General features: G+C 48.6%; 1 protein-coding gene across 6 annotated transcripts in view; it reads right to left on the reverse strand.

The window, feature by feature from the left end:
- Nucleotides 1-14,377, reverse strand: part of Wdfy3 (WD repeat and FYVE domain containing 3) — a 168,058-nt gene that overhangs the window by 24,117 nt on the left and 129,564 nt on the right. For all 6 annotated transcript variants that reach the window (XM_032916271.1, XM_032916266.1, XM_032916269.1 and 3 more), the window contains 8 exons: nt 13,127-13,295; nt 11,120-11,283; nt 7,802-7,950; nt 5,610-5,730; nt 5,044-5,129; nt 2,979-3,059; nt 1,240-1,294; nt 928-1,047 (listed from right to left, as the gene is read on the reverse strand). In XM_032916271.1, the coding sequence (XP_032772162.1) occupies nt 928-1,047; nt 1,240-1,294; nt 2,979-3,059; nt 5,044-5,129; nt 5,610-5,730; nt 7,802-7,950; nt 11,120-11,283; nt 13,127-13,295 (945 nt within the window). The remainder of the gene's footprint in view (nt 1-927; nt 1,048-1,239; nt 1,295-2,978; nt 3,060-5,043; nt 5,130-5,609; nt 5,731-7,801; nt 7,951-11,119; nt 11,284-13,126; nt 13,296-14,377) is intronic.

Below are 14,377 nucleotides of genomic sequence, written 5' to 3' on the forward strand. Positions count from 1 at the left end.
TGAAAAACTGAGAGAACCTTGAACGCTCGGCCTGGGAGGGAGGAGGAAGATCAGAGTGCGTCCCACCAGCAGTGTGCTTGTGTGTGGATTAAATGGCTCCTAATTCATGACTTGTGAATGACACTACGGCAAGGCAGGCTATGAGGAATTGAAAGCTGGGACAATTCTAGGCAGGTTACTGAGGGGGAGCGGGACGTGGGGAGGGGGATGCAGGGATCCCACTGAGCAAAGCAGGTGTAACGCTATCAGATCCTGATGAGGAGAGAGTAGGGGTCAGAAGGAAGCCTGGGGCAGCTGTCCAGTGAGAGGCACGCTGGCAAAACTGGTGGAGGAGGAAGCCAGGGTATTCATTCAGAGGGAGGCGTGCCTTGGTCACTGGAACAGCAGCATGGATGGAAGCTAGAAGTGGTGTCTACAGAGCTAGGTTTGTGATTAGATTAGGAAGTGAGGGACCTATGCCCGCCCCACAAAACCTCACTGTTTTACATTCCCCAACGCTTTAAAGTTTTCCTAATCACATGAACTTAGATGTTTTCATCTCATGGGTCTTTACCCCTGACCACCCTGTAAGATGTAGTCATGACTCAACGGTGGATCAGGATCACACAGTGCACCGCACTCACACCTGCACGGGCAGGGCGCTCACACCTGCACGGACAGGGCACTCACACCTGCACGGACAGGGTATGCTGCTGAGTCTTTTCTTACACTAGTATTTTTCTGAGGACAAACTTTTTCCAAAATATGACAAATAGAAATTCTGATCATTTGATCAGCTCTGATTGTGGTGAGAGACAAAGTCAGATGAATTTTTGCTTCTGAGCGTGATTAACCCTTTTCAACTCTAATCTAAAACACAAGCACGTGAGAACTGAAATTTTTCATTTCATGAATGAACTGCTCTTGGGGAGGTGACTTGAGGTTTACCTCGGAGTCGTAATCTGCGAGGATCCAGGGGAAGACAGGGTACTGCATAAGGTCGTTGTAGGACCTGCCGGCCAGGGTGTTCAAGTGCATCAGATACTGGAAGTTGCTGATTTCACCTCTCTTAGGAAAGATAAAAAAGACCAATCTTAGCGCAATAAATTATTTCTGATGTTTAAAAAACTTTACATGCAAAAATGGACATTAAAGAAGAAAGATTTCAATGCCCCACCCCCCCTCCACAAAAGGGAAATGTTTCCTTCTGGAGACCGCACTGTGCAAGGCGGGAAGGCCTTCAGCGTGCGCTGCACTCACCTCCCACCTCTGAGTCACAGACTTCTCTCCAACCAGGGTGCTGAGTAAGCCAGACCTACACAGGGAAACCAGGCGTGGGTCAGAGGTGCAGACCTGAGCGGCCTTACAAGAGGCATCCACCCACCCTGTACAGTTCCTCAGCGCACAAGATGGTCTGCTAATGAGGGCCGTGATCACTTCCGAGGGCTGTGATGAGCACTTAGAAACAGGAACTATCAGGACCAAAGAAAATGCAGATGGCATCGCCTATACCAAGGGAGGCAGTGTTCTATGACCTGGGGTGAAGCAGAGGGCGTATCCCACTGTTCATCACGAGTACAAGAAGTAGAGGAAAAGAAATATGCAGGAATCTCCACATAGAATCTCCACACAGTGGTACACAGCCCCTGAGACTGGCCCTGAACAAGCGACTGACAGTGAGAATTTGCAGCAGGGTAGCACAGCGGCTCAGTTCTTTTAAACACGGTTGTGCTACACTTCGGCACGCACACTCTGTCAGAGCTCTAGACGATGCCGCTTAAGGCTGCCATTGCCGAGTACTGGAAGTTGCTCATTGGTCCTCAGCCGAAGGCACCTCGGTGACACGCACCAGGGCCAGTGTTACGGGTGCCACTCTCTGAGCATGTGCACAAGCAGAACTGTCTCTGGAGACCAGCTAGAACATTCCTCACTCCTGTAAGACAGGGAAGGGAGACTATCTCCCTCCCGTGTTTATATTAACGACGGAAATGTCTGGAACTTCTAGGGCCTGCTTCTGAGGTTAACAAATGTACATATTTAATTGTTTTCTTGCTATTGCTTAAAGAAAAATTAAAGGCAATAGTTTATCAACTTAATATATTTTCATGTATACGGGTTAGGAAAATTCATTTATAAAAGAATTTCTAATAAGTTTTTCCATCGTGCGTGTATGCGTGCGTGCGTGCGACCTGTAAGTTAGTCTGTAGTCTGAAAGCACAGGGTGTTTCCAGGTGGCCTATCACTGGGTGACTGCAAACAGTGGGAGTGTATGGGACCTCGGCTTGGCTGTGGCCCAGGGGAAGCTCTGAAGGACGAGAGGGCTTGTGGCAGAGCCAGAGGTTTAAACTTAAAGACCAGACGGGCAGGTTGCAACAGCAGAGGCATAGTCAAGGCCCCATTATAGAGCGCGCCCCTGTAACATGAGGACAAGAAGGAAGGAAAGGTGGGCACAGGTCAGGAGTAGTCACGACAGATAAGTGCAGCTGTACTCATGTACAATTACACAAGAAACCACTCTGACACAGTGTAAGAGTATCTTAACGAGATAAACAATTACACAAGAAACCATTTTCTGCAATCTACAATGTAAACAGTTAATGCCAAAGCCGGTATCTACTCAGACAACAACTCAATCCAGCATGGGCAGCAAACAGATGGAGAACTTCTTGTGCAGCGCTTTGGTTTGGTAATGCAGGGAGCCTTAGAACGTGCACGGTTAACTTCACAATGGGCAGTCTACCCAAACAAGGAGGAATTGCATTCAGTGCTATAAGAAAACCTGGAAAGGATGGCATCAAAAAAAAAATTTTTTTAAAAAAGTGAGAGAATGCTTTATACGCAGGGCAAACAGGGGAGCGAGTAGAGGTTTTGTTTTCCAAGAGGCTTTTTGAGGGTGGGAAATCTATAGCAACTGAGGAGAGAAAACCATAATTCTCTCTAGATTTAAGTCATCCCAATCCCACAGTGCCATCGTTTTGAGCGAGCATCCTAGTACCTACCCTTGTTCCACACTGGTGTTCGGTCTCTGCCCAGACACAGACTCTGAGCTGTCGGTGAGGGAGGGCACAACTGCCAGGAACCTGAAACAATTCAAATTACACGTGAAGTCTCAGCAGGGACCAAGGGACCCCAGAGAAGAACAATTCTTAGCGCTTCCTGCCACTGGCCCTCCCATTGGCCAGTAAACGGCAGGCAGAGGGCTACATGATCAGGATGCTGACCATGAGGGGCCACAGCCATCTGGGCTGGGACCCACGCTGCAGGAGGGTGTGGGAGAGCTCTGAGCATCGGTCTGCAGGAATGGAGTCAACACAGGAGGTGCTCATGAGGAACTGCAGCGAAGCAACCACCTACGGTGGGCGAGACACAGCCGTGCCAATGCTAACACACTTCACTGAGTAAGAGGAGGAGTGCGGGGCATGTGACATCGATGGCTGTCTGCAGATGCTCGTGACACCAGCGTATAAAGGCTTAGATCTCAAAGCAGCACGGTGGTGGGAGGACCCTGGGAAGGACGGAGGCCTTCAAGTTGGAAGACGCGAAGGAATTTCTGAAGGACAGACACGCTCATCTGTTCCCAACACCTAGCAGGGGTGACGGTTAACAGCATTTCCTCTGCGCTCAGGTGAGGGCGGCGGCAGAGCTCTCCACTCTCACACACGGGTGGGGTGGGTGGGTGGGGTGGGACGCACCTGAGCTTTACCTGCTCTCACAGAGGAGGAGTTTACATCACTACTCGGTCTAGGCTGAATTAAAGGACACTCACTTATATGTTCACACACCATACATTAAATTACCTATGGCTAACTACAGAATATTAAAAAACGTGGTACAAAAATGTTAAATGGAAACTCCAGAAAAAAAATTAACTTTCATTACTGTATACTGATACAGTTGATTCCATTTATTTATTTATTTATTTATTTATTTATTTATTTATTTATTTATTTTTGGTTCTTTTTTTCGGAGCTGGGGACTGAACCCAGGGCCTTGCGCTTCCTAGGCAAGCGCAGAACCACTGAGCCAAATCCCCAACCCCAGTTGATTCCATTTATTTTATTGTTGCTACTCTGTTGCTCTGCCTAATTTATAAGTCAAGTCTTGTCCTGGATGTACATACAGGCTACATCTGCAGGTTCCAGAGAAGTGGACCTCCAGAGAAGGTTCATCTGTCAGGTTCCCACCGTGAAAAAGGGGGACAGATGGCGCTGCTCTACGGTGACACGCAGCACTGTGTGGTATTAGCTAATCCTGGTGGCTGTAACCTAGACAGAGAACTGAGGGACTAGGATTGTCAGGAGCTCCAGCATCCCTCCTGTACCAAGGCCTCCGTCTCCTGACTCACACGTGAACAGAGACACCAGGAGTGTGTCCTCTGTTAGATCTCACCACTGAGGAAATGTGCTTAGACCTGAGCAGTGTTCTAAGTGGCTGTGCTATGTTTTCAAGTGAAGGAGCTAAACTTTCCCTCTAGGTACCGAGGGCTCTCCAGTGGACACTGTTTCTCTGGGCGCTCAGCTCTGGGGCCCCACAGCAAGGTAAAGGTGGGACATCTAATTTTCATTTATTATTGTTGTGCATGTGTCCTACACATGTGGGCGCGTGTGTGATGGCACCTGTGTGGAGTCTAGAGGGAAACCATGTGGAATAGCTTCTCTCCTACACTCCGTAGGTCCTGGAGATTGAGCAGTCACTGGACTTTGGTACCAAGGGTCTTTATCACTGAGACCTCTCGAGTCTACCAAAGCATTATTCTCTTTTTTATTTTATTTGTTTACCTTTGTAAGGTGACATTTTTATTCTCTCAGACTTTGTGACGGAATGGCCTTTGGTTGTTCTCACTCTAAGTTACCAGAAGGGAGAAAGCTGTTTAATAAAGGAGCTGGCATCGCTCTAAAAGCTAGTGAGAGGAATCATGGTTTAAGAGGCTGGGGAGTGAAAGGAAAATGTCTGCAAAGACCTCCCTCACTGGTCTGGATTTTAGGCAACTAGCTGAACAGGCTTCAGTGGTCCCCTCCCCCTCTCTTCCCAAAACAACGTGTAAGGAAGTCCCGTGAACAAGACCTTTGGTAGACTTTATTCCGAATTCCCTTTTGAAAAGCCAGGAGGTAATTCCGTCCATCTCCAGAGAAAACTTCAACAGCGATAGGCTGAAACGGTTAGAGAAAGAAACGGTGAAACAGATTGTGAAATGGTGAAACACGCTAACTTTTTCACTGTGAATTTCTACAGTGTTGAGTTTCTTGAGTGGAGAATTCATGAGTTCTCTATATTTAGGCATACAGTCAAAACGTTTTCTTCTTATTATGCTCAAAATTGAAGAAATCTTTAAAAATGGAATGATAAACAGTAATTAAAAAGTATGCCCCTGAAGCGACGAAGATGTAAATTTTTATAAGAAAAGACAAACGTGCACTTGAATCAGAGAGCAAGGGCTGCGTGCGGAAGGGAGCCAGAGTTCAGACCATGAGTCAGAGAACACAGAGGCACTCTACGGTGCTGTGCGTCCTGGGATCGCAGGCCCCAGACAGCAATGTGGACGCTGCAGCGTTCACGACACTGGTCCGTCTAAAAGTGGTATTTTGGGAACAGACAAAGGGCGAGGCCTCCAGGGTGTGCTGTCCACTCACCTGCAGCAGATACCTCCTCTTATGAACCTCCTTGATGTCTTCGTATGCGAAGATGCTGCACGTTCTCTTGAGTTGGCTGGGGCCTTGCCTGGCGCCTCGGGGGATAATCGGTTCATGCATGCTGTGAGGAGAGGGAAGCACACAAAACCATGGCATGGGTCAACGCGCGGTCAACACAGGGAGGCCGTGTCAACAGAAGACACTCGGGAGACGATGTATCAGAGTTTCCAGTTTAGAGTGTGATATAATCTATCAGCTGGGGACTGGGGAAGCCCTCTGAGGGTCACCATCGAATGCTGTCTCTGAGGATCACCATCGAATGCCGTCTCTTCTTAGGCCCAGTCTTTCCACCTCTCGGTTGGCTCAGGGGCTAAGCCAAGCACATACTTGGGGGTCCCTAAATACAGTTTATTTCTTCCCAAATCAGAATAGGAGGAAATGACCTACAATATTTAGATATGAATCTATCTTTATATTAACAAAACAGTTTTATTTTTCAAGAATCACAAAAGACAATTAAAAAGTTTTTCTATACAGAAGAAGGTCTCATGGTCGTTATGTGGCCTTGGCTGGTGAAGAAAGGGACATCTGCAGTGTCCCTAGGAGTGAACCAGAGACCATGTCTCATGAGCACCAGAGCCAGGTGTTCACTAAGGCTAAAGGAGGAGACTCAGCCCATGAGTGTCTTCTGATCACAGAGTTGATCCGTTAACCCACCATTACCCCAGGACTGCGAGGCGCAAGGAGAGGGGAAAGAAGTCAGGCAGTCAGCACATGTGGGCTTTGGTCACCACACTCTAATACTCGAGCACGACATCTGTTCTTGTCATAGCTGTATGCACATGTCTAGGCGTGTAGAGGTGTGTCTGTGTATGCACATGTGTGTGCTGGAACAGACGAAAGTGGAGGGCACCAGGTATGTCCTGATCTGTCAACTCTCTGCCTCGTTCCTTTGCAACAAGGAACAACTGAACCTGGAACATGGTTCCAGGCCATGAGCCCTAGCAACTTCTGTGTCTCAGTTCCACGGCCCTGGGATAACGGGTGCCTGTGTGACCTTATATGATGCTTTGAATATGCTTGGCCCAAGGAGTGGGACTGTTAGGAGGGTGGCTTGAGACCCTTCTCCTAGCTGCCTGGACGAGACAGGCTCCTGATTGCTTTGGGTCAGAACCCTCAGCTCCTTCTCCAGCACCATGTCTGCCTGGACGCCGCCATGTTTCCTGCCATGATGATAATGAACCTCTGAACTGTAAGTCAACCCCAATTAAAAGTTTGCCTTTATAAGAGTTGCTTGGGTCATGGCGTCTTCTTCACAGTAGTAAAACCCCAAAACACCAGGTCTGTGTTTTTGTCTTTTTTTTTTTTTTTTTTTGGAGGGTGGTGTGTGGTGTGGGTGCGGTGGGGTGGGTACTGGGATCTGAACTCAGGCTCTCATGATTGTGTAGCCTCTGTAACAACGATTTTAAAAGTGATCTTACAAACTCAGAAGGAACATTTAAGTGGATAGATATGCTGCTACGTTGTTTTATTAACTTGCCACGGCTAGAGTCAATTGTAAAAACATGTCTGTAGGATCAGCCCTTGGGCATATCTGTGGGTTATTTTCTTGACTAATGATTGATGTCAGAGGGGCCAGCTCACTGTGGGCAGTGGCATCCCCTAGGCAGGTGGCTGTAGGTCGTATAAGAAAGCTAGCCCAGTGGGGAGCCAATGAACAGTGCTCCTCTAATCCTGCCCTGACTTCCCTGGATGAGGGATTCTGGCAGGGAGAATAGAGGGCAAATTAACCCTTTCCTCCCTAAGCTGCTTTCTGGTATGTTGTTTATCACGGCAAGAGAGAACCTAACTAAACAGTAGGTTAATGAGGACTATAATTTGGCATATAATGCTAGTGATAAAGAGACATAAAAACTTAATTTCCTTTTGAAGAACAAGCTCCTTCTTGGTGGTGGAAACTGTACTGCCCCCAGGCACACGTGGACTGGGAGGTGACTCAGGGTATGGCAGTATTGTCCCAAGGCACACGCAGACTGGGAGGTGACTCAGGGTATGGCAGTATTGTCCCAAGGCACACGCAGACTGGGAGGTGACATCTTAGGACATGGCTTTGGGATTAAGAAGCACTGCAAACACATTTGCTGTCATCTAGAGGCAGCTTTACCTGGTGTCTCCTCACATCATTTACTTACTTTGGAGGTAAGGTTTCGATGTCTCTTATTTCCCTGGTGGCAGTCATGGTAAAGCCATCGATCACATAGAAATGCTCTTTACCAAAGAGAAGCAGCCCCTCACTGGTGTCCAGGCCCTGGACTCGAGCACAGCGGTACATGTGCTGAATCTACGAAGAGAGTCACAAATATTCCTTCCTGTAACTTCAGAGAGGTCTGGGTGACTTCTCCCTTTCGTCACTGTTAGAGTAAACCTGAGACTAGGCATATTAGACCTGAGTTCACGTGTAGATGTTTTTGGTAAGTAACAGGAGACAAGCACTCGCTCTCATCATCCACTGAGGCCTGTACCCTACCCAGGCCCCATCTGCTATGCCAAGCACACCTGGGCTAGAGTCTGCAAATGAGAAACAAGCGAGCTGGGGCTCTCGTGGCGAGCACAGCCTGGTGGAACGGAGGTCTGAAGCACGCATATAAAAGGTTAGAATGGGCAGCGTGACGCACTGCACATGTTCTGCAGGGACGTGAGCCCCAGAGAAGGCCCAGGCTCTGTGGCTACAGCCTCTCAGATGTGGTCGGAGGCCTCGGTGTCCAGGCACATCTGCTTTGTAGCCAACATACACCGTGGGCTTGTAAGGCTCACCTGAGATAAAGCTTATAACCGCATTAGACTCGTTGGCTGTCTTCTCTTCCGGAGCTCATTGTCCTTTGTGCAAGAACCCCGTGGGAGCCACAGGATGGAATGTGTCCTTCACGCCCCACCTAGCCCCTGACTCCTCTGCCAGCCCAGCCCAGCCCAGCAGACGCTTGTTTCCTCACAGGGCAGGTTACTGAATCTCTCAATGTAGTATTGTTTTCTTTTCAAAAGGCTCATTCTTAGTAAACATTCCTTCTTGTTAACTCATTTTAACACAGGTCAAAGGGGAAAAAAATCAGCGACTAAATCAGAGCCAAACAAATATCAAGAGAGGTCACTTGAGTCTAGTTCCTGTAGCGTTTCAAACGTAAGTGACCCAGGAGAGAACGGGCTCATGAGATCAAAGGTTTGAGAAGGGAAGGGAGAATATCAAGCTGCCAACTGGAGCTTAGGGGACAGGAGTAGAACGGGAAAACGTTTCCCAAAGGGCCAGAAGTTTATGTGGAGTCGGGGTGTGTTTCAGTGACAACCTTTTATAAACTATCGGTGCGTCGATGGGCGTGACTGAATATTTTTACCCATAGATAGGAATACCACATTGTATCCTAAATATGTATCCAACTGCTTGTCAGAAGTAAAATTTCAAGGTAAAAACATGAATACATTTTCTCGAATATGCAGGTATTAAGTCAATTCCACAGGACACCTGAATCATTTCAGTGAAAGAGCAGGCTGTTTGCAGGGAGATCCACACATTACAATGTATTTTATTTTAACTTTTTGAAACATGGTTTCATGTATGCCAGGCTGGCCTCAACCCCTCCCACCCCTGCACAGTCAGAATGCTAGGACGACCGCCTTATACCACCTGACCGCATTTAATCAGGGCTGGGATTCAAACCCAGGGCTTCCTGTGTGCCAGGCAAGCACTCTACCAGAGGAGCTGCATCCCAAGGCACAGATAGGTTTAATTTTCCCCTATGGTGCTAGGGATGAAACAGGGCTCCATGCAGGTCGGCCGCTGTTCTACCACCAAGCTCTTCCCTGGGCTTCCCTTACTTTAAAGTAACAGCTATAACGTAACTGAGGGGGTGGGGGGCAGACAGACTGACATCATAGGCACACAGGCCTTCTAAGCATTCGGATGCTAGCAACACAGTGTGTGAGCAGTGTCAGCTGGGGATGCCGACCATTCCGGGGCCACAGAGCCCCTCTTAAGCCATCTTCTGGATGGATGAACTTTCATAGTTACATGTTCTTTTCATTTTATAATGTCATTCAAAATTATTCAGCGCACATCTCCGAACTAAAACATCAGCACTGCTCTAATTGTACACCAGCTTATTACAACTTCTTAAGGTAGGACAGATATCAAGGGCTAATACTACAGGCAAAAGTGAGGAACGCCTCTTGAGATGGGTGAAACTCAAATTCGTGACACAGTAACCAACTTAGCTACCATTCCTCCTGTAGCTAACTACTACGCCAAGGGTTTTTGTCTGTTAGAGGACTGGGTTGTGTAAGACGGGACCACGAGTGACAGTCGCACTTGATCATAAGCACACCATCGAGGGAAAGGGGACTCGGGAACAATCAATCACGACAGGCCAACGATCCATGATACCTACTGAGCAGGCCACAAGCACTGAGGGAGGGCGTCTGAGCAAGGCTGAGCAGGTCAGGGAGACAGCCCTAATGGGGCTACAGACCTTAAGACTAACAACTCGGGAATCACTAGCTCAGAGGTCACCAGTGCATGGACGTGAAGGGGAGCTGTCAGAAGAAACTGTGAGCAACGTTTGGGGCTAAATCCATGGTGGGTGCCTGAGGGCCAGCATGGAAGCCACTCAAGGCGCTCAGGCTTGGAGGTGGGCAGATGAGGGGGGTGTGATAGACAGCTTCCTGTGAGTGAGTGAGTGAGTGAGTGGGTGAGTGAGTGGGTGAGTGGGTGGGTGAGTGGGTGAGTGAGTGAGTGGGTGAGTGGGTGAGTGAGTGGGTGAGTGAGTGGGTGAGTGGATGGGTGAGTGGGTGGGTGAGGAGTGGGTGAGGAAGGGTGGATGGGTGGGTGGTGGAGGAGTGGGTGGGTGGGTGGGTGAGGGTGGGTGGGTGGTGGTGGGTGGGTGGGGTGAGTGAGTGGGTGGGTGGGTGAGTGAGGGGTGAGTGGGTGGGTGGGTGAGTGGTGGGTGGGTGGGTGGAGTGAGTGGGTGGGTGGGTGGAGGAGTGGGTGGGTGGGTGGGAGGGGTGAGTGAGCGAGTAGGTGAGTGGGTGGGTGGGGGTGGGAGGGGTGGGTGGGTGAGTGAGGGTGGGTCAGTGACTGAGTAATACATGTGAGCTGGAGGAGAGCCTGATCAGCTAGAGTTTACAGCGATGTGGAGGAAAAAAGCACCTGGCTGAGACAGCTGGATGGCTTGTCCCCATACCCCTAAAGAGAGGTGTGGTCTAACAACAGTCAGAGGAGAGTGAATCACAGGTCAGTGTGAACCCTATTTCTGATGAAACTTTGCACTGTTGAGTGCAAACAGGACAAAGCCCTTGCTTAGCGGGCTCTCTTGTGCCTTGTCTTGGGATGCTAAGCTCACTCCATTCTTCCTTCCCTCCTCCACCTTGGCTTAGGATGCTAAGCTCACTCCTCCCTCTCTCCCTCTCTCCCTCTTCCACCTTGTCTTGGAAAGCTAAGCGCCCTCCCTCCTCAGAAGCCGTACCTTCTCTCCCTCCTCCAGCAAGCGCAGCAAGGTGGCATTGTCTGTTTTCTCCTCCTCCTCTATGGAGCCACTCTCAGCAATCTGGTCTTGGAGCTGCTCCTGGGTCTCCTCGTCTCCTCCATCAGGCGCAGACCGAGAGCGCTTCAGGGGTGGCTTCACCAGGCCTAGAATACAGAGAGCAGCGGGGGCCGTGTGGGGACAGTTGGGTCTGAGTTGGCTATGGTGTGGGTGGCCTCTAAAGGCCCACATGCTAAAGCTCTGGACTCCGCTGTGGTGCCAGGGGAGGTCTTCAGCCTCTGCTCACCTGGAACGACTGATTCTCAGGGAATGTCAGGTCTGTTCTGAAATGTTCGGCCGAGGTGGTTGTGCGAGAGAACATGCGTGTTTTAACGGGAGCAGAGGGCAGTACTATTAGACAGCGTTCTCTTTATTCACTCAACTGGATGTGAAGCTTAGATTTCACTCATTTTTAATTAATCTCAAGTGTTCTGTCTGCATGCCTGTCTGTACATGTGTGCCCGATGCCCACAGGAGCAGAAGAAAGCGTTGGATCCCCTACAAGTGGAGTTACAGACGGTGTGAGCCACTACGTGGGTTCCAGGAATCAAACCTGGGTCCTCTGGAAGAGCAGCAAAACCCTTACCCAATCAGCCAGCCATCTCTCCAGCCCTGAAACAGGATTTTAATTTACTGACAATTTTAATACTAAATTTTAATATCCTGGCTTTTAATTTAAAAACTTTTAATTGAAAGTTCTTAATTTACATTTTGGGACTTAGTTTCAGAAACTGAAAACATTTTGAGTTTGTAGTCACTCAGACCCTTCAAGAAAGTCAAAGCAGAGGATTAATTTATACATTCAACACAGACTAGGTCTTCTATTGTGCTAGAACACGCTGTCAGGGTAAGGAGCGGAGAGAGGGTTCAGGAGGTAAACTAGCCATAAGCTGAGTGCAATCCCAGCACCGGTGTGGCTGAGACAGGAGCATTCTCGGGACTGCTGGGCACTCAGCCTGGCGGAATCAGTGAGCTGCAGGCCGGTGAGAGACGGCACAGGACAAGGACCTTGGGCTTCCACAGGAACCCACACAACAGACAAACGCCACAAAAGAAGTGATCTCTGCCTTTGACAAAACTGACACATCTAGAAGGGTCATGAAGCAGTGAGAAAGAAAACACTGCACCGTACACAAGGGAGGAGAGCAAAGCTCCACCCGGGGCAGGAGCCAGACTTAGAGGCGGATGCTGCGGGACAGGGCTTGTTATGCTGGGCTCCTACGCATCCAGGAAGGGGCGAGAGCTCTGGGGAGCCCGAGAGGTGGCCAGCAGGTGGCTCCAGTGAAGCCCACCCCTATACTGAAGTCCAGGAGCCTAAATGTGAGATCACTTCTTCAGTTTCAGAAAGATTGCTCCTTTTTACATTGGCCAACACATATTGATGATGTTCCTAATGTTTTAATTTTGTAATTATTTATTTACTTGCTTAGAATCAGGTTTCACTGAGTGCTCTGCCAAACATACACACGAGCCCACACACACACACACACACACACACACACCACACACACACACTCACACACACACACACACATCACACACACCACACACACACACACCACACACACACCACAGACACACACTCACACACATACACACACCACACACACACACACACACACACACACATTCACACACACACCACACACCACACACACCTCACACACATACACTCACACACACACACACACACACACACACACACACACACACGCACACACGACACGCGCTTAATGAGCCAATGACCATGAGACTGACATACACATACATTTAGAGAGAATAGAGACAGCTTTTTCTCATTCATAAATCGATCTGTAAGTTGTGATGGTCAGGTACACAGATATGTTTATACTTGGCCCTCCTGTTTGCAAATGCTTCTATTTTTATATGCTGTCATGTGGAAGGAATTATCCAGAATGATTTCAAATCAAAATCAAAGAAGAGGCTGACCTTTGACCTTGGCAATGGTGTCTTCTCCATGCTCTGGTTCTTGCTGGGTGGCTTCTCCTTCAGAACTCTCTACAATAGCATCCTGCACAATGGCGGGGTTACCGGAGGCCAGGCGGAGGTAGTACTCTTTACTGTCATAGCTTATGGCCCTTCGGTACCGAGCAGGTTTCTAGGAAATTACAAGAAAAGAATTCCAACAAGTACAATACAAGCTTATGGAGAGCTTTAATACACACTAATACACAGGCTTTCAGATTACGCTGCTCCATTAAAGAACCTCCAGTTTATAAAAGAACATGTAGTGAATGGTATTAGCAGTTCTGTTCTTCCCAAAGAGACATGGGCTGTGTTTAACCAAGTAACGTTCCTGAACTGGTGAAGTCCCTGTCTGCTCCGGCTCCCTACTCTACCTTCTGAGGCCGCAGAGGAGTGTGCCAGCCATGAGGGGCAGTGGGCTGCAACGGCACTGTCCGGTCCGAGGAGCCTGAAGGACACGGGTTCTCTTGGGACAACCTCAAGTGTTTGCTTTGGGGGTGTTCAGGAAGAGAGTTAGAACTGTGCAGTACGCTCCGTGGTCCTGGGTCTACAGGACTCTGGAGTTCCAACACCGGCCACCTCTGCACCCTGACGGAACAGAAGATGACTCAACACCAGATGGCACTCTCTGGCTGGCCTGCGCGGTGAGCTGGTACCTCCCTTCTGTATCATTGTCTGGTACCTCCTGGTAACATATACTAAAGGGCATAGAAAGAACCAGGCATTGGATGAAAAAAATAAATATCTAGGGATATAAAAAAAAGATTCAACGGTCTGGACACAACAGAACATTCCTTTCACAGATTGATCTTTACTCTAAAATGAGTTTTCTAATCGAGCTAAACTTGCTTTCCTTCCTAAAACTGTATATAGGGAGAAAGTCATGGCTGAAAATTCCTAAAACTGTATTTAAACGCAGACTGCTAAGACCAGGATTAGACTCAGGCTTTGGATCAAAGATTCCACAAGCTGAGGGGTCTGAAGCACGGCTTGGGCTTCCTCTGCAGACAATGTCTCATTTCTCCTCTGTGACAGATGAAAACATGTGTCCTTTAGAAATACTATTTTTCTTTAAAGATTTATTTATTTTATATATGCAAGTACACTGTAGCTGTCCTCAGACACCAGAAGAGGGCATCGGATCCCATTACAGATGGTTGTGAGCCACCATGTGGTTGCTGGGATTTGAACTCAGGACCTCTGGGAGAGCAGTCA

This window comes from Rattus rattus, chromosome 11, assembly GCF_011064425.1.
Source record: "Rattus rattus isolate New Zealand chromosome 11, Rrattus_CSIRO_v1, whole genome shotgun sequence".
In the NCBI taxonomy this organism is placed as follows: domain Eukaryota; kingdom Metazoa; phylum Chordata; class Mammalia; order Rodentia; family Muridae; genus Rattus; species Rattus rattus.